This window comes from Thalassophryne amazonica, chromosome 14, assembly GCF_902500255.1.
Source record: "Thalassophryne amazonica chromosome 14, fThaAma1.1, whole genome shotgun sequence".
NCBI lineage: Eukaryota > Metazoa > Chordata > Actinopteri > Batrachoidiformes > Batrachoididae > Thalassophryne > Thalassophryne amazonica.
In genome coordinates, this window is record NC_047116.1 from 23,905,471 (window position 1) to 23,925,671 (window position 20,201).

The window sequence follows — 20,201 nt, forward strand, 5'->3', positions numbered from 1 at the left end:
TTGTATCCAACATAGGCTCTTTGACAGTACCGCCAAACTAACTTACGTTGTATATTTGTCACATATTTGGACACATGTATGCTTTTTCAGTGTGTTGTGGCTGTTTGATAGGAGTAATTCGTTTAGATGTTTTGTTCCGAAAAGTCACGGGAAGGCGTAAGTTAGCGGATGTGGCTAACTTGAGCTAACACTAGTTAGCCACTCGTTCACGTGTTGCTGTTATGAATTATTGCCGTGCTTTGGTTTGCGTATTTGAAAGGTTCACCACAGTTTAGTGTTACGATGGAGATGTTAATCTCCGACAATCTGAATGTAAACCAGCATATGTTATCCCTCTGTGGAAAAGTAACGATATTTAGCTGTAAACGTGTGTCTGACTTGATGTTCTGCAGCTTTAGTTATAAACATGAAGAGAACAGATTCGTAAGAGCATCCGATGGAGCAGCTGTCATCAGCAGAAAAAGTTCCACGCGTGTGGTCATCGTGAAATGTCAGTGTGCCACAGATCTCCGAAAAAGGGCTGCAACACAGTGCGTGTTAGTCGCCAAAAGAAGTCAGAAAAGTGAGAGTTTTCACTATGTTCTTCTCACAGTGGGCAGCTCCGGACTTGAGCCCCACATTGAGTTTAAACTCCCGTATCGAATCAGGGACAGTGTGTCCATCCTTCAGGGGCCCACAGTGCTGTGGAGCCACGCAGGTAATGTGTTCTACATGTCCCTTCAAGCCGGACAGGTGAGACAGATTCCCATGCAGCTGTCCCACAGTGTTTGTGGAGAACTTCCCCTTCAGAAAGCTCAGATATTCATTCTAGGGAAGCAAAATCTTACCAAAGAGCAGGTCAGCAGCACGGTTGGGAGCCAGACATTGGGATATTTTCTCGAGAACGGAGATCTGTTTGACAGCAGTATGCTTTTACCGCATCCTTACATTTCCATTACTCAGTGCATCATAGTGCTCTCAGCTGAAAAAGAATACAGCAGGCTCAGGACTGCAGTGGTTGCAGCAACGTCTAAACAACAGCTCGTTTATTTTGAGAACGGAATAGTAAAAGATGTCTGTCGGCTCCCTTTTGAGCATCCTGAAGCTATTCAGTTGGCTAACACAGGAAGAAATGGCTGCCTGTTTGTCGTCTGGTTTCACCAGGGGCATGTCTGTGCCGTACGCAAGGATACATTTCAGGTAACGTGCATATAGTCTGTCTGCAGCAGTGGTCTGTAACAAGTAAAATCAGATCTGGTTTTTGTGTATCCCTTACTTTTGCAGAGAATCAAGGCTGCTAAATGTCATGGTCTGCCCTCTTTGTCATAGAGTGCCTTAATTGAGAGAGTGGCGACATGATGAGTCGAAAAAAAAAACAGTCAGGTGACTCGTGCCATCTTGGGTTCAAAATAGCGTTCGCTGTTAATCTATCTGGATGTAAATCCAGTTATTTATTTATTTGCTGAAAATGATGGGTTGATGTGCATTTGGATGCACAAATAGACACAACAAGGGCTTCAACATGTACAGATTCCCTTCAAATCCGAACAGAAGAAAAGTTTGGGAAAGTAAAGTCAGCCGTGTGGGATGGACGTGACTTCATCATCAAATTTTGAGAGGTAAATTTATTGTTCAGTCCCATGTACAGTAAAACTTTATTTACTGTAAATAAAGTACTGTAAAGTAAAATTTTATAACGGATTTTCACTCACATCGGATAAAATGTCTCGTCCGATAGCAATGTATTTCCATTAAAAACCCAGAGCAGTCTGGATGTGCACACTAACAGAGCTGCAAATTAAAGTTCAGCGCTCTGACACTCACGGATTTGAGGAAAGTGGGACCGGAGTCATTTCCCTGATTAAAAGCCCGACCGTGTATTTTTTTTTTCACATTGTGCTCAGACTCTGACTCACAGCCTGGACGTGCACCTGTTAAATCAGACACAAAAGGCTGTGATTTGATGCTTTTCTCTTTCACTCTTTCATATTGTAATAGTTTTTGCGGTGCGCGCGCTGATTACAAATGGATCAGAAAAGTCTGCAACTTTACAACACTGAGTGGAAAAAGAGGAAATTGTTCATCTTACCTTCGAATTGGAGGTGATGATTGTAGAAAAAAAAGCTTGTTGAGGGTCAAATTAATCCATAATAAAGCGTAATCCAGCGACGGAGAACTTTAAAACTGTCACGTACATCATTGCATAACACAGTTACAGAGTTGCAGAAGCATAAAATCAGGCTTTAAATTCATTAAATAAATCATCATAAACTGTAAATTTATGTAAATTTGATAGCTTAACTATTTTTATTTTTATTTTGATAGTACCTGTACCTGGATGTGTTGCTGTATGTGGTTAAATGATTTTAAAAAATGTTGAAAACATAAAAGGTTCATTCATTAGTTCAGCACAGTGAACCAAAATGGTGCCATGTTCTGAGTTGACGCCATTCTCTCAATTAAGGTACTCTACTTTGTCAGTCAGACATTATACACATTAGATGATTCTGGTTTACAAAAGGGTCATTCCATGTCAATTCAGCGAATATTTGAGGGGCCTCGTGCACTTTGTCTCAGATTTTCTTTAAATTTTAATCAAATATTCCCAGACTATACAGATGCTTCAGTGTCTCAAACATGGATGCTCGCAATAGTCAATGTAATATCGTCCATAGTTTGAGCATACATAAACTTCACAGTTTAGTGTCATTGTCTGTTGTTTGACTATAGTCCAAGTCTGGGTGTCCATGACAACTGCCACAGAAAATTTCAGGCCTCTAAGTCCATTATTTGCTGAGATATTCTACTTTGAACATGGCTCCAGAAATGACGGCCATAATTTTTGCCTAAAAAACAGCAGACCCCATGCTCACTAAATTGGCCATATCTCAGAAACTACTTGACCTACAGGCCTCAAACATCAGATTTGTTGTTCTGAATAGTCTGGGAATATTTGATTAAAATGTGAAGAAAATCTGAGACAAAATGCGTGAGGCCCTCGTTGAATTGACATGGAATGACCCAAAACTCTTACTGGTCTGGTTCCGACCTATTTATACTGTTTACTTCAGAGATCTCAAAGCCGTTATGCTCTGTGCTCATATGACATGTTATGCTGTTGTGTACCTTGTGTCCGCTCTGAAGCGGGAAAGAAAGCCTTTAGTTTTTCAGCTCCCTCTGATTGGAACATTCTCCAATCCGAATTGAAACTGTCTGGATTGACTTTTCATGGACACCTTCCGGTCTATTTTATGAGATTGCGATGGGGTTCTTTTGCGCAATGGCTGTCTTTCTAAATTCTAAACTGTTTGAAACTTTACATCGATGCAGTGTTAATATGACCAAGAGGATTGTACTTTATTTACTACTAATGTTTTCATGTTGATGTTAATCTGTCTATTACAACCCCTGGCAATAATTATGGAATCACCGGCCTCGGAGGATGTTCATTCAGTTGTTTAATTTTGTAGAAAAAAAGCAGATTACAGACATGACACAAAACTAAAGTCATTTCAAATGGCAACTTTCTGGCTTTAAGAAACACTATAAGAAATCAGGAAAAAAAATTGTGGCAGTCAGTAATGGTTACTTTTTTAGACCAAGCAGAGGGAAAAAAATATGGAATCACTCAATTCTGAGGAATAAATTATGGAATCGCCCTGTAAATTTTCATCCCCAAAACTAACACCTGCATCAAATCAGATCTGGTCGTTAGTCTGCATCTAAAAAGGAGTGATCACACCTTGGAGAGCTGTTGCACAAAGTGGACTGACATGAATCATGGCTCCAACAAGCGAGATGTCAATTGAAACAAAGGAGAGGATTATCAAACTCTTAAAAGAGGGTAAATCATCACGCAATGTTGCAAAAGATGTTGGTTGTTCACAGTCAGCTGTGTCTAAACTCTGGACCAAATACAAACAACATGGGAAGGTTATTAAAGGCAAACATACTGGTAGACCAAGGAAGACATCAAAGCATCAAGACAGAAAACTTAAAGCAATATGTCTCAAAAATCGAAAATGCACAACAAAACAAATGAGGAACGAATGGGAGGAAACTGGAGTCAACGTCTGTGACCGAATTGTAAGAAACCGCCTAAAAGAAATTGGATTTACATACAGAAAAGCTAAACGAAAGCCATCATTAACACCTAAACAGAAAAAAACAAGGTTACAATGGACTAAGGAAAAGCAATCGTGGACTGTGGATGACTGGATGAAAGTCATATTCAGTGATGAATCTCGAATCTGGATTGGGCAAGGTGATGATGCTGGAACTTTTGTTTGGTGCCGTTCCAATGAGATTTATAAAGATGACTGCCTGAAGAGAACATGTAAATTTCAACAGTCATTGATGATATGGGGCTGCATGTCAGGTAAAGGCACTGGGGAGATGGCTGTCATTACATCATCAATAAATGCACAAGTTTACCTTGATATTTTGGACACTTTTCTTATCCCATCAATTGAAAGGATGTTTGGAGATGATGAAATCATTTTTCAAGATGATAATGCATCTTGCCATAGAGCAAAAACTGTGAAAACATTCCTTGCAAAAAGACACATAGGGTCAATGTCATGGCCTGCAAATAGTCCGGATCTTAATTCAATTGAAAATCTTTGGTGGAAGTTGAAGAAAATGGTCCATGACAAGGCTCCAACCTGCAAAGCTGATCTGGCAACAGCAATCAGAGAAAGTTGGAGCCAGATTGATGAAGAGTACTGTTTGTCACTCATTAAGTCCATGCCTCAGAGACTGCAAGCTGTTATAAAAGCCAGAGGTGGTGCAACAAAATACTAGTGATGTGTTGGAGCGTTCTTTTGTTTTTCATGATTCCATAATTTATTCCTCAGAATTGAGTGATTCCATATTTTTTTCCCCTCTGCTTGGTCTAAAAAAGTAACCGTTACTGACTGCCACAATTGTTTTTCCTGATTTCTTATAGTGTTTCTTAAAGCCAGAAAGTTGCCATTTGAAATGACTTTAGTTTTGTGTCATGTCTGTGATCTGCTTTTTTTCTACAAAATTAAACAACTGAATGAACATCCTCCGAGGCCGGTGATTCCACAGTTTTTGTCACGGGGTTGTATGATGTGTGCTGCCGCCTTTCTTGGCCAGGTCACCCTTGAAAAAGAGGTCTTGATCCCACAGGTTTTTTTGTCTATCTGGTTAAATAAAGGTGATTATTATTATTATTATAAATGTTAAAAAACCTCACCATAGTGACATCTTGTGGTCAGATGCCCATTTCATGTGAAAGGATGAATTAAATGGGATGTGAAGGTAAAACTTTGTCCTAGATTTGGTGTGTTTCTGTGTAAATTTTTATATATGTGTATGTTAATGTTTTTGTTTTGTATATCTTGTTCTGTCAATCAATCAACAATTATTTATAGAGTGCTTTACAGCACGGACTGATGTCCAAAGCGCTTAACATTAAAAAAGAAACAAATTCACAAAAATAAAACACATATACAATAAAATTTTAAAACGGTACATAAAAAACATGTCACCTCTCCACTAGGTGTTAAAAGCCATTTTAAATAAATAAGTCTTTAACTTAGATTTAAAAAGTGCTAGGTCAGGAATAGTACTTAATTCAAAAGGTAGCTTGTTCTACAGTCTGGGGCCAGCTACCGCAAAGGGATGATCACCCCAGGATTTATATCTTGGCCTTGGAACATCTCATTAAAGCTGGCCGTAAAGCTGGCCAGACGCCTGTAATGTCCTACTGTAAGTGCGCAAAGTTAAAATTTCAGACAACTAGGGAGGTGCAAGGCCATAAATAGCTTTAAAAAACAAACATTAAAATCTTAAAATCAATTCTAAAATGAACTGGAAGCCAGTGGAGTGAATACAGGACGGGCATAATATGCTCATGTCGAAAATGTTTATGTGTTTATGTGTTCTGTATTATAAATTATGAAGGGGGATTTTATTATGAATTGTAGGGACTGCCTAAGTTTTCTTAATCGCTTTTATTAAGATTAATTCATACATACACACACACACTTCAACCTGCTGCCATGCAAGGTGCTTTACTCCACACAGGGAGCAACTTGAGGACCTTCCTCAAGGGCACCTTTGTGATTTTTCTGTCTTTATGGGGAATCAAACCTGTTTTTACTGCTTAGGCTGGGAGGGTTTCTTCTTTTGCTCAAAACCTCTTCTGCAGTGGAGAATATTCTGTCACAGCTTTATACAAGTTTCTCTGAACAAGCAACAATGGCTTTAGAGGCCACAAGGACCCTACAATTGACCACAAGTCTTCACAAACAACTTGATAAGCCTGCTAGTCTCTGTTTTACATTATGCTGATTGTGCATGTTAAAAAATGGCAACATGGCCCAAAATAGGAGGTCCTCACCTGTATCTATTGGAACCCAAAACCTCATAGCTGAATATGCATTGTTATTAAGGACGTACAGAAATCTTGAAGATCTAATTGACTCCTTTGGGCTCGGGTCATTAAACATGGAAAGAGTAGCATCACACGAATGGAAAAACAGTTGCTTGTGATTGGTGATCACTTGGACCTTTCAGGAGTTATGTATACACTCCAGAATGAACGGTATATTATCCTGCAGACTATATTTAATCGTAAATGCTGCTGGCTGTCATCCGGTTCGCAGAGTGTCACTTATCAAGACTTACATCTCATCCAGCTGACAGGTTTTTATTGGTCTGTGTTCTTAAACGCTCTTTTCCAGGTAGCCTCCCATTGGTCCGGCGTCAGTTCTGTCCACGTAGATGACTTTGTGGGATGTGGAACAGACCAGATCCTGCTTGTTTTTGGGGATCAGTCGGTAACAGGACGTTGGTTGGATAATTTCCTCATCACAGACCTGTGCGGCATTTCGTATTCTGTAAGCAATAACCTTCCTCGTCTGTGATTATTCTGCTTTCCTGTTGCATGTGCTCACGTTAATAATGTGCAAATGTTAAATGGGTCATGATGACTAATTATACATATTTTAGCGTGGTCAGGACAATGGAGTAGCAGAGACACCGCCTCCTCCAGCAGAAAATCATCTCCTCACTCTTCGAGCTTTAGAGTCCAGGCTACAGGTAGGCAGTTCTAAAATATTGCTGTGTGAGTATAACGTCTGTGTCCCACAAGACTGTTATCGTCACACAAGGCTGTTTATGTGTCAACATATGTTCAGAAAATACAGATTTGACTTAAGAGTAGATAGTACAGAGTGTATTGAGTAAAAGACCTAACCAGAAATAAATACAAAACTTTATGTTGTGTTTCGCTGCTCCGATTCAGTCTACAGATCATAAAACGAAGCTCACGCACTTGTTGTCATGGAAATGGAAGGATATGCTAATATTCGTCCCGATCCAAAATGCTATTTTTATTTATTTTTTGTGTGTGTGCGCAGAACCAGTTTCCTCATGTGTTGAACATTTTGAGCATTTTTAAGCATCTTTCTGGAGAAGTGGGGAACTAACTGATCAGCGTGGGTGCAGGTTTTAATGTTCTGGTTTCTGTCATTGTCCTAATGACTACTGACTAATGAGTACTGAATAGTGGCAGCATATTTAGAGTCCTTCACCGCACCAAGAGATTCCAATTTTAGTTGAGGATAAGAAGAACAGCATTTCGACCTGGTTGAAGAAGTTCGGTCCCAATTCCAAGATCTAAACAGCTTTATTTACTCTAGGCTGTTATACCACCTTTGCAATTTCATTGAGATTTTGCTGTTTGCAGCTGACTGGAAGATCAGCCATTAAGAACCCTAGCACTGGAGATGTTTAGCATCCTGGCAGGCGGGTCAGCCATATACAGCTGATGATAGTAGCCAGTCCAATGGGACAGGACATCAGAGTTGTCTGTCAGGACTGTGCTGTTGCTTGCTGCCACTGCGTTGGGATGAGATGTAGGTTTGGAGGAACATAGCTGTTGGATTTGTCTGGAGCCAGGATCCAGCAGCTCATGGTGTCTTGACTTGTTGCTAGGCCATTTTCACAGTGGCTGCCAGATCCGTTGGGACAGATACAGTCCTTGTCAGCCCCGACAGTGTGCCAGTCGCTTTGAAGTCACCCATGATGAAAAGAGTGTCAAATTCAAACACAGGGTGATGCTCAAGAGTAAGATGTCGCCCTCTCCAAGATATCACTCATTGCAGTCGGAGTGTTGCCTGAGACAACAGACAAGTCACCCAAGTAATGCCAGTCCCTGAGCCTTATAATACGCTTGGTGATGGGGATAATGTCTGACATCATTGAAAGCAGCCAGTCAACCACAACAACTGCTGCTTCCCCCTGGAACATCAACCACTGGTACGATCAGATCACAAGCTGGTGTGTCCACACATCGAGATCTGGCCAATTCAAAGTCCGCTGACTTCCAAGACAAACCACAACAATGCAAAGCTTTACATTATTTAGCAGCATTATTTTTAACAGTGTAAATGGGGAGTTAATTTTGATGATAATGTCATTTAGGCTGTGTACTCTGTAACCTGTTTTAGACTCAGGCTTCTTGAAATATATATTTTCCCCTCAGGATCCATGAAGTTGGCCTCATCCACCTATAGTATCTGTTACTTTATACTATAGGTCTAATTTTGCCTTGTTTATTTATCTGTTTATTTCAGAGTGGGTTAACAGTGCTTCAGGACCTTCAGAGAGAAGTCCGGGTAAAGGACAGGGTTCTAATGCAGTCGATTCGAGCGCTTACTGATGTGGTCTCAGACAAAGAACCGACGCTCACCCAGCATGAAGAGGTACTCTGTGGATATAAAGAAATAAACAGCCATGATTTACCACCACTGATTTAATTTCATAATTAATGTTTGTAATACTCAATCGCACTTCCTTGAAAACTGATGCATTTAGTTGAATTCAATTTCTGACTTGCAGATTGATATTTGAAATATTAAAGGTGTTTATAAATTACATTTTAGACAATAACATGTCTGCCAACAACTATTTTTTCATATAAAGATTCAGTGGGTTAGTGCCATCCTGTACAAAGAATGAAATCAATCAATCAATTTTCAATCAATTTTATTTATATAGCGCCAAATCACAACAAACAGTTGCCCCAAGGCGCTTTATATTGTAAGGCAAGGCCATACAATAATTACATAAAAACCCCAACGGTCAAAACGACCCCCTGTGAGCAAGCACTTGGCAACAGTGGGAAGGAAAAACTCCCTTTTAACAGGAAGAAACCTCCAGCAGAACCAGGCTCAGGGAGGGGCAGTCTTCTGCTGGGACTGGTTGGGGCTGAGGGAGAGAACCAGGAAAAAGACATGCTGTGGAGGGGAGCAGAGATCAATCACTAATGATTAAATGCAGAGTGGTGCATACAGAGCAAAAAGAGAAAGAAACACTCAGTGCATCATGGGAACCCCCCAGCAGTCTAAGTCTATAGCAGCATAACTAAGGGATGGTTCAGGGTCACCTGATCCAGCCCTAACTATAAACTTTAGCAAAAAGGAAAGTTTTAAGCCTAATCTCAAAAGTAGAGAGGGTGTCTGTCTCCCTGATCTGAATTGGGAGCTGGTTCCACAGGAGAGGAGCCTGAAAGCTGAAGGCTCTGCCTCCCATTCTACTCTTACAAACCCTAGGAACTACAAGTAAGCCTGCAGTCTGAGAGCGAAGCGCTCTATTGGGGTGATATGGTACTATGAGGTCCCTAAGATAAGATGGGACCTGATTATTCAAAACCTTATAAGTAAGAAGAAGAATTTTAAATTCTATTCTAGAATTAACAGGAAGCCAATGAAGAGAGGCCAATATGGGTGAGATATGCTCTCTCCTTCTAGTCCCCGTTAGTACTCTAGCTGCAGCATTTTGAATTAACTGAAGGCTTTTCAGGGAACTTTTAGGACAACCTGATAATATTGAATTACAATAGTCCAGCCTAGAGGAAATAAATGCATGAATTAGTTTTTCAGCATCACTCTGAGACAAGACCTTTCTAATTTTAGAGATATTGCGTAAATGCAAAAAAGCAGTACTACATATTTGTTTAATATGCGCATTGAATGACATATCCTGATCAAAAATGACTCCAAGATCTCTCACAGTATTACTAGAGGTCAGGGTAATGCCATCCAGAGTAAGGATCTGGTTATACACCATGTTTCTAAGATTTGTGGGGCCAAGTACAATAACTTCAGTTTTATCTAAGTTTAAAAGCAGGAAATTAGAGGTCATCCATGTCTTCATGTCTGTAAGACAATCCTGCAGTTTAGCTAATTGGTGTGTGTCCTCTGGCTTCATGGATAGATAAAGCTGGGTATCATCTGCGTAACAATGAAAATTTAAGCAATGCCGTCTAATAATACTGCCTAAGGGAAGCATGTATAAAGTGAATAAAATTGGTCCTAGCACAGAACCTTGTGGAACTCCATAATTAACCTTAATCTGTGAAGAAGATTCCCCATTTACATGAACAAATTGTAATCTATTAGATAAATATGATTCAAACCACTGCAGCGCAGTGCCTTTAATACCTATGGCATGCTCTAATCTCTGTAATAAAATTTATGGTCAGCAGTATCAAAGCAGCACTGAGGTCTAACAGAACAAGCACAGAGATGAGTCCACTGTCTGAGGCCATAAGAAGATCATTTGTAACCTTCACTAATGCTGTTTCTGTACTATGATGAATTCTAAAACCTGACTGAAACTCTTCAAATAGACCATTCCTCTGCAGATGATCAGTTAGCTGTTTTACAACTACCCTTTCAAGAATTTTTGAGAGAAAAGGAAGGTTGGAGATTGGCCTATAATTAGCTAAGATAGCTGGGTCAAGTGATGGCTTTTTAAGTAATGGTTTAATTACTGCCACCTTAAAAGCCTGTGGTACATAGCCAACTAATAAAGATAGATTGATCATATTTAAGATCAAAGCATTAAATAATGGTAGGGCTTCCTTGAGCAGCCTGGTAGGAATGGGGTCTAATAGACATGTTGATGGTTTGGATGAAGTAACTAATGAAAATAACTCAGACGGAACAATCGGAGAGAAAGAGTCTAACCAAATACCGGCATCACTGAAAGCAGCCAAAGATAACGATATGTCTTTGGGATGGTTATGAGTAATTTTTTCTCTAATAGTTAAAATTTTATTAGCAAAGAAAGTCATGAAGTCATTACTAGTTAAAGTTAAAGGAATACTCGGCTCAATAGAGCTCTGACTCTTTGTCAGCCTGGCTACAGTGCTGAAAAGAAACCTGGGGTTGTTCTTATTTTCTTCAATTAGTGATGAGTAGTAAGATGTCCTAGCTTTACGGAGGGCTTTTTTATAGAGCAACAGACTCTTTTTCCAGGCTAAGTGAAGATCTTCTAAATTAGTGAGACGCCATTTCCTCTCCAACTTACGGGTTATCTGCTTTAAGCTGCGAGTTTGTGAGTTATACCACGGAGTCAGGCACTTCTGATTTAAAGCTCTCTTTTTCAGAGGAGCTACAGCATCCTAAGTTGTCTTCAATGAGGATGTAAAACTATTGACGAGATACTCTCTCACTTACAGAGTTTAGGTAGCTACTCTGCACTGTGTTGGTATATGGCATTAGAGAACATAAAGAAGGAATCATATCTTTAAACCTAGTTACAGTGCTTTCTGAAAGACTTCTAGTGTAATGAAACTTATTCCCCACTGCTGGGTAGTCCATCAGAGTAAATGTAAATGTTATTAAGAAATGATCAGACAGAAGGGAGTTTTCAGGGAATACTGTTAAGTCTTCAATTTCCATACCATAAGTCAGAACAAGATCTAAGATATGATTAAAGTGGTGGGTGGACTCATTTACATTTTGAGCAAAGCCAATTGAGTCTAATAATAGATTAAATGCAGTGTTGAGGCTGTCATTCTCAGCATCTGTGTGGATGTTAAAATCGCCCACTATAATTATCTTATCTGAGCTAAGCACTAAGTCAGACAAAAGGTCTGAAAATTCACAGAGAAACTCACAGTAACGACCAGGTGGACGATAGATAATAAATAAAACTGTTTTTTGGGACTTCCAATTTGGATGGACAAGACTAAGAGTCAAGCTTTCAAATGAATTAAAGCTCTGTCTGGGTTTTTGATTAATTAATAAGCTGGAATGGAAGATTGCTGCTAATCCTTCACCTCGGTCCGTGCTACGAGCATTCTGGCAGTTAGTGCGACTCGGGGGTGTTGACTCATTTAAACTAACATATTCATCCTGCTGTAACCAGGTTTCTGTAAGGCAGAATAAATCAATATGTTGATCAATTATTATAGCATTTACTAACAGGGACATAGAAGAGAGAGACCTAATGTTTAATAGACCACATTTAACTGTTTTAGTCTGTGGTGCAGTTGAAGGTGCTATACTATTTTTTCTTTTTGAATTTTTGTGCTTAAATAGATTTTTACATGTTATTGGTGGTCTGGGAGCAGGCACCGTCTCTACGGGGATGGGGTAATGAGGGGATGGCAGGGGGAGAGAAGCTGCAGAGAGGTGTGTAAGACTACAACTCTGCTTCCTGGTCCCAACCCTGGATAGTCACGGTTTGGAGGATTTAAGAAAATTGGCCAGATTTCTAGAAATGAGAACTGCTCCATCCAAAGTGGGATGGATGCCGTCTCTCCTAACAAGACTAGGTTTTCCCCAGAAGCTTTGCCAATTATCTATGAAGCCCACCTCATTTTTGGACACCACTCAGACAGCCAGCAATTCAAGGAGAACATGCGGCTAAACATGTCACTCCCGGTCCGATTGGGGAGGGGCCCAGAGAAAACTACAGAGTCCGACATTGTTTTTGCAAAGTTACACACCGATTCAATGTTAATTTTAGTGACCTCTGATTGGCGTAACCGGGTGTCATTACTGCCGACGTGAATTACAATCTTACCAAATTTACGCTTAGCCTTAGCCAGCAGTTTCAAATTTCCTTCGATGTCGCCTGCTCTGGCCCCCGGAAGACAATTGACTATGGTTGCTGGTGTCGCTAACTTCACATTTCTCAAAACAGAGTCGCCAATAACCAGAGTTTGATCCTCGGCGGGTGTGTCGTCGAGTGGGGAAAAACGGATAGAAATGTGAATGGGTTGGCGGTGTACACGGGGCTTCTGTTTAGGACTACGCTTCCTCCTCACAGTCACCCAGTCGGCCTGCTTTCCCGGCTGCTCGGGATCTGCCAGAGGGAAACTAACGGCGGCTAAGCTACCTTGGTCCGCACCGACTACAGGGGCCTGGCTAGCTGTAGGATTTTCCACGGTGCGGAGCCGAGTCTCCAATTCGCCCAGCCTGGCCTCCAAAGCTACGAATAAGCTACACTTATTACAAGTACCATTACTGCTAAAGGAGGCCGAGGAATAACTAAACATTTCACACCCAGAGCAAAAAAGTGCGGGAGAGACAGGAGAAGCCGCCATGCTAAACCGGCTAAGAGCTAGTAGCTGTGCTAAGCTAGCGGATTCCTAAAAACACACAAAGTGAATAATGTGTAAATAATTTAGAGGTGATTCAGCAGATGGAGTGCTTTAGTTAAGGCACGTGAAGATTACACTGTGAAACAAATCGTTATCTAGTTAGATCAAGATCTAGATATCTAGATCAATCTAACTGCGCAGATTAAACAGCTAACAGATACAGCAAAACACCGCTGTGCTCCGGAAAAGGAAGTGATACAATACCGCAGTGAGAGCCAACCAGCCAAGGGAAATAACACTCCCTCAGTGCTATTACGATTTCTGTCCCTTGTTGACATTCTTGGTCTGGCATGCAGGCATGTTTAGTGCATGAGGTTTCAGCATCCTACCCTAAACTGTTCATCCCCAACACCCAGTGTATAGATAGACAACAGTGGTCCCTATTCAACACATAACAGTTGAATTTTACAGGATGATGGACAGCAGTTACTTTCCAGACATATGTCCAAAAACCACAGAGGCCAAAAATACTTCTGACCAGTACAACTGAGTTTTCCCACATAGTGAGGCGTTCTACCGGTTAAAAGACTCCAAACGTCCAACGCTGTCTTCGGTGTGGAGGAGCGAGGTTTGGGAAGGAGTGGCTGAGAAGGGAAGCTTTGTTTTGATTCTGATACCAGAAGTATTGTGACATCTAGTGGCAGAAAAAAACAGGATTTAAACTGGATTTTGTTCCTGCAATAGAGGCTGATGTCATTTTCATCATAAAGTCAGTTTTTCCATGTCGGTCATGTGCTTCGTTTCACTCACTCATTCCATATGTGGGTTTCAGTTGAACAAGATGAACCTTTTGACATAAGCTCGTTGATGGTATCTGCCCCTAAAAGGTCAACTACGACTTACCACCTCAAAACAGTGATGTGTGCAGCATCATGAAGTGAAAATCAACATAAAGCCCTACCATTATTTAATGCTTCGATCTTAAATATGATCAATCTATCTTTGTTAGTTGGCTATGTACCACAGGCTTTTAAGGTGGCAGTAATTAAACCATTACTTAAAAAGCCATCACTTGACCCAGCTATCTTAGCTAATTATAGGCCAATCTCCAACCTTCCTTTTCTCTCAAAAATTCTTGAAAGGGTAGTTGTAAAACAGCTAACTGATCATCTGCAGAGGAATGGTCTATTTGAAGAGTTTCAGTCAGGTTTTAGAATTCATCATAGTACAGAAACAGCATTAGTGAAGGTTACAAATGATCTTCTTATGGCCTCGGACAGTGGACTCATCTCTGTGCTTGTTCTGTTAGACCTCAGTGCTGCTTTTGATACTGTTGACCATAAAATTTTATTACAGAGATTAGAGCATGCCATAGGTATTAAAGGCACTGCGCTGCGGTGGTTTGAATCTTATTTGTCTAATAGATTACAATTTGTTCATGTAAATGGGGAATCTTCTTCACAGACTAAAGTTAATTATGGAGTTCCACAAGGTTCTGTGCTAGGACCAATTTTATTCACTTTATATATGCTTCCCTTAGGCAGTATTATTAGACGGTATTGCTTAAATTTTCATTGTTACGCAGATGATACCCAGCTTTATCTATCCATGAAGCCAGAGGACACACACCAATTAGCTAAACTGCAGGATTGTCTTACAGACATAAAGACATGGATGACCTCTAATTTCCTGCTTTTAAACTCAGATAAAACTGAAGTTATTGTACTTGGCCCCACAAATCTTAGAAACATGGTGTCTAACCAGATCCTTACTCTGGATGGCATTACCCTGACCTCTAGTAATACTGTGAGAAATCTTGGAGTCATTTTTGATCAGGATATGTCATTCAAGGCGCATATTAAACAAATATGTAGGACTGCTTTTTTGCATTTACGCAATATCTCTAAAATTAGAAAGGTCTTGTCTCAGAGTGATGCTGAAAAACTAATTCATGCATTTATTTCCTCTAGGCTGGACTATTGTAATTCATTATTATCAGGTTGTCCTAAAAGTTCCCTAAAAAGCCTTCAGTTAATTCAAAATGCTGCAGCTAGAGTACTGACGGGGACTAGAAGGACAGAGCATATTTCACCCATATTGGCCTCTCTTCATTGGCTTCCTGTTAATTCTAGAATAGAATTTAAAATTCTTCTTCTTACTTATAAGGTTTTGAATAATCAGGTCCCATCTTATCTTAGGGACCTCGTAGTACCATATCACCCCAATAGAGCGCTTCGCTCTCAGACTGCAGGCTTACTTGTAGTTCCTAGGGTTTGTAAGAGTAGAATGGGAGGCAGAGCCTTCAGCTTTCAGGCTCCTCTCCTGTGGAACCAGCTCCCAATTCAGATCAGGGAGACAGACACCCTCTCTACTTTTAAGATTAGGCTTAAAACTTTCCTTTTTGCTAAAGCTTATAGTTAGGGCTGGATCAGGTGACCCTGAACCATCCCTTAGTTATGCTGCTATAGACGTAGACTGCTGGGGGGTTGCCATGATGCACTGTTTCTTTCTCTTTTTGCTCTGTATGCACCACTCTGCATTTAATCATTAGTGATCGATCTCTGCTCCCCTCCACAGCATGTCTTTTTCCTGGTTCTCTCCTTCAGCCCCAACCAGTCCCAGCAGAAGACTGCCCCTCCCTGAGCCTGGTTCTGCTGGAGGTTTCTTCCTGTTAAAAGGGAGTTTTTCCTTCCCACTGTAGCCAAGTGCTTGCTCACAGGGGGTCGTTTTGACCGTTGGGGTTTTACATAATTATTGTATGGCCTTGCCTTACAATATAAAGCGCCTTGGGGCAACTGTTTGTTGTGATTTGGCGCTATATAAAAAAAAATTGATTGATTGATTGATAAAGAGGAAAGACCAGAATGGTGCAACAAAGTTGAATTATCTGGGCGGTATAGCAACAGAAATCATGTGAAGGAAGGAGCAGACTTTGCTCGGGGTCATCACCTAGGGTGAGGCAGCTGCTTCTGCAGGAGATCTGAGATTAAGTGGTAGCAGAGGGTCAATGGTTCTATTCTCCAATGAGAGGAACAGGAAGTAATGACTGTGTTATTGTTGGTCACGCTTTCCTCTCTGTCAGTCAGGTTGACAAGTTGTCCTACTTGAAACGGCATTTCACATGAGGCGGAAACTCTCAGTGTCTATAATGCATCTGCAGACATGTAGACAGCAACAAGCAAATGCAGGCAATGTGCAATGCCTGGCTTTGCGGTTCAGACAGTAGGCATTAACCACATCCTATTGCACGTTCTACCCCTTGCTTTAGAAAATAATTATGCCTTAAAAGGATCAGACATTTTTTAAAATTATTGCCGCAACAATTTAGCTTGTTGTCAGTTTCCACAGTTTCTGTGGTCAGATGGAAATGAGTGAAACAAGCGCTGCCGCTGTCACTGCTGTCACATGCTTGTCATCGCTGATTACAGTCTTTGCACTTTCTGTCCAGGAAAGCCTGATTGCTCTGTGGGACGATGATGATGAGTCAAAGGATGACGTCTCGGTTGACAGGACACAAGAGATGCCAGCAGCGTCTTCAAATCCTCAAGTTGACAAGCTATGGCATCGTGTCATAGAGGGCCGAGTGATTGTGGGAGTGATACTAGCGACCAACAGCTCTACGTAAGTATTAATTGTTTTCAGTTGTTGTACTGCTTATGTTTTGCAAATTCTTGAAGTTTTCTGATTCAGGCTTTTCTGTTGTAATTCCTGGAAATAATTATTCACCTGGTGGCTCTTTAATCTTTATAGTTTGCTTGTTAATCTGGTTGGCTGGAGGTGTGTGTGTGTGTGTGTGTGTGTGTGTGTGTGTGTGTGTGTGTGTGTGTGTGTGTGTGTGTGTGTGTCTTGTTAAGAAAAAGGCCATATTTAGAGCTGATCACCAGGACAAACATCATCTTTGGATTAGCGGCTTCCTCTGTGATCAGCAGCCCTTCAGGTCATGGTGATGGAGCACCGTCTTAAATGGGGACTCTTTGCATTCTTTATGATGCATTCATACTCTGACTATTAGCTTGCCGTTTGCCGACGGACAGTGAAAAGTTGATTAATGTTGACCAGGACCAAGGTGCTCCAGACTCCGCAGGTGCTAAGTGGACATTAGTTGGACAACGCTGTTGTTAAAAAAAATTTTTCAACATGCTTAAAATCTACATTCATGCTAAAACACCAGCAAGAGTTGAGCTACGCTATCGCTACATCACCTCCGCTAGTACACAGTTACTGCTCTGTTCCCCTTCGTCGGCCTCCGCTGGCCAGCGTCGGAGGGTTGACTGGACACACCACCTGCTCTGGGTCTCTTGGGCATGAAGAAAAATGTGGAAATGTGTAGGAATATATAGAACCTGTCTTAACAGCGCACCAGTAGCAAGTGACGCAATCGCAGAGTTACGTCAAGTTTATATAGGCTATATCGCCTGAAGTCACAAACGTTAATTGACTATCAGCTCCGCCAAGATGTGCAACTTGGCTCGAGGTGGCTTCTCAGGAGTTTTGCCCTTGGACAAGACACTTCATCTGCATTGTCCCGGTCCACCCAGCAGTAAGTGGGCATCGAACTGAGGTGGGGAAGTTAACTGTGTTGGCCTGGCATCCTATCTGGGAAGTTGGGGGATGGTCATAGACTCTAATCTTCTTTATGTTCTGGAGACGAGTACCAGCACCAGTGGGTCTCAGGGCCAATATGAGACTTACTTTCCTTCTTCTTCTGAAGGAACTGGTCCTTTGGAGGTCCAAAACTGTGTTCCAGAAGCCTCGGCTTAAATCTTTATTTTCTTTTTTTTTTTTTCTGCTCTTAACAGCAAGAAGCTTTTACTCTTCATTCCATCAGTTTTGTACTTTTCCGTACTGACTGACTGAAAATCTGACACAAAGGGTGTTTTATGATTAATTTTGCACTAATGAACAGATGTGTATAAATACTAACATCCCCCCCATCCTACACACTGTGGTTTTAAGATGACAGCCAACTGTTGTGTCTCCAAGCAGGTACCTGCCAGTCACCAAATCACATTTATCACCAGTACTTCCATTGCTGTGTTGGTTTGTAATTCACTCTCATATGAACAATAAAGGCAGCAAATGCTGTGTACTGTAAGTTTTGTAAGTCCTAAATATAGCTGTGGCGTTTGCTCCTTTAACTCTTCCATCAGGTGCTCATATTTACTGTTTGTGTGTATTTGATTCTGTATTTGTGTATTTGAGATGACCTGTGGTTCATGTGATATACCGTTGTTTTTGGTGCGTTGCTTTTCTTCCAGACCGGTGGCCAGTGTGAGTTTATCCGTCCTGACAGAGATGGGCCAGAGCTCAGCGCCTGCGGTCATCCAGACCCACAGCCAAGTGTTCTGGCTTACCACTCTCAGCGCCTCCTCCTTTCCCTCTTCCTCACCCTCAGAGCCTGTAGCCAAAAGAAGCAGGCGGCACAGCGCCGGCAGACCCGGTGATCTCAGCACATGCGGACTGGCTGTGACTGCTGTGACCAGCCTGACACCTCTGCTGAACTCTGGATGTGTCAAGTGCCATGTCCTGCTCCATTATGTCCACCACACGCGTGATTCCTTTGGTCTTGTGAGCAATACAAAACCAGCGGTTCTACATTGTGGTCATGTAGCTTTACACAGCCGCAGCTATTTCCAAACCCAACTGCTGACAGACCCGAAACTCAAAACAGGTGAACTGTGATCTTTTAAAACTGCTCACGCGTGGGAGCCGAGCTGTTCTGACATTTGATTGTTTGTGCTTGTCTTCTCTTTGTGCTCAGGTGAGGTTAAGGAGGACTTTCTGAGTCTGTTGGCAGTGCTGGATCAGTGGGTTTTTCTCGTAGACTCTCCCGACCACAGCTTGGGTGACATCGATGACTGGATGGAGAAAAGAACAGCTTCTGTGAGAATAGCCGTGAGCCCAGAGTATCTGCTGTTCAACTCCTCGCAACTGTCTGACCTCATGCTGCTGCGCTGGAATCAGATAACACCATTCCAAGGAGAGCTGTCAGTGCACAGCAGGTAAATCCTTTTTATTTAACAATAATGTGGCTACAGTTTAGATCTTAAAGGTATACACTGCAAAACATTAATTCTTACAAAGCAGATTTGTCTAATTTCTAGTCAAAATGTATAATCTATAATATATAATATCAGTGGTGGGCACAGCTAACCAAAATGTTAGCCTTGATAATCGCTAATCATCTAAGTGAAAAGTTATCTTTTATAACGCTAAACCGATAAACCACCAAAAAAAAAATTATCAGAAGCTACAGCTAACCGCTAACTTTCAGTATTGTTCTCCAGTACGCTCTCAGCTACTAACAAGCCGATTTTGAGTTTAAACACCGCCAACACTTCTGAAAGAATCAAATGCGATCACAAACCCAGAGGCAGCCAGTGAGTCAGACCTTCTGTCTTTATGCACCCTACTCACTGCTGTAAGGAAGCGAAATATACCTTGATAGCATACAGTGGTCCAGCTATGAGGCAGATGTCTTGAAAAGGAAAGCAGGTTTGACTTGTGGTTTTGATTTATAAATCAAATTAATCCAGATAGAATTACTACACTCAACAAAAATATAAATGCAACACTTTTGGTTTTGCTCCCATTTTGTATGAGATGAACTCAAAGATCTAAAACTTTTTCCACATACACAATATCACCATTTCCCTCAAATATTGTTCACAAACCAGTCTAAATCTGATAGTGAGCACTTCTCCTTTGCTGAGATAATCCATCCCACCTCACAAGTGTGCCATATCAAGATGCTGATTAGACATCATGATTAGTGCACAGGTGTGCCTTAGACTATCCACAATAAAAGGCCACTCTGAAAGATGCAGTTTTGTTTTATTGGGGGGGGGAT

At 41.2% G+C, this 20,201-nt stretch overlaps 1 protein-coding gene across 2 annotated transcripts in view; it reads left to right on the plus strand.

Moving 5' to 3' along the window:
* The window catches only part of fancb (FA complementation group B), a 102,079-nt gene continuing 81,878 nt past the window's right edge, over positions 1 to 20,201 (plus strand). Inside the window, exons 1-7 of one of the 2 annotated variants that reach the window (XM_034186479.1) lie at positions 1 to 1,179; positions 6,693 to 6,848; positions 6,961 to 7,050; positions 8,589 to 8,717; positions 16,800 to 16,972; positions 18,610 to 19,022; positions 19,113 to 19,353. In XM_034186479.1, coding sequence (XP_034042370.1) covers positions 283 to 1,179; positions 6,693 to 6,848; positions 6,961 to 7,050; positions 8,589 to 8,717; positions 16,800 to 16,972; positions 18,610 to 19,022; positions 19,113 to 19,353 — 2,099 coding nt within the window. In that variant the 5' untranslated portion in view covers positions 1 to 282. The remainder of the gene's footprint in view (positions 1,180 to 6,692; positions 6,849 to 6,960; positions 7,051 to 8,588; positions 8,718 to 16,799; positions 16,973 to 18,609; positions 19,023 to 19,112; positions 19,354 to 20,201) is intronic. The other variant, XM_034186478.1, reaches the window with a different exon arrangement.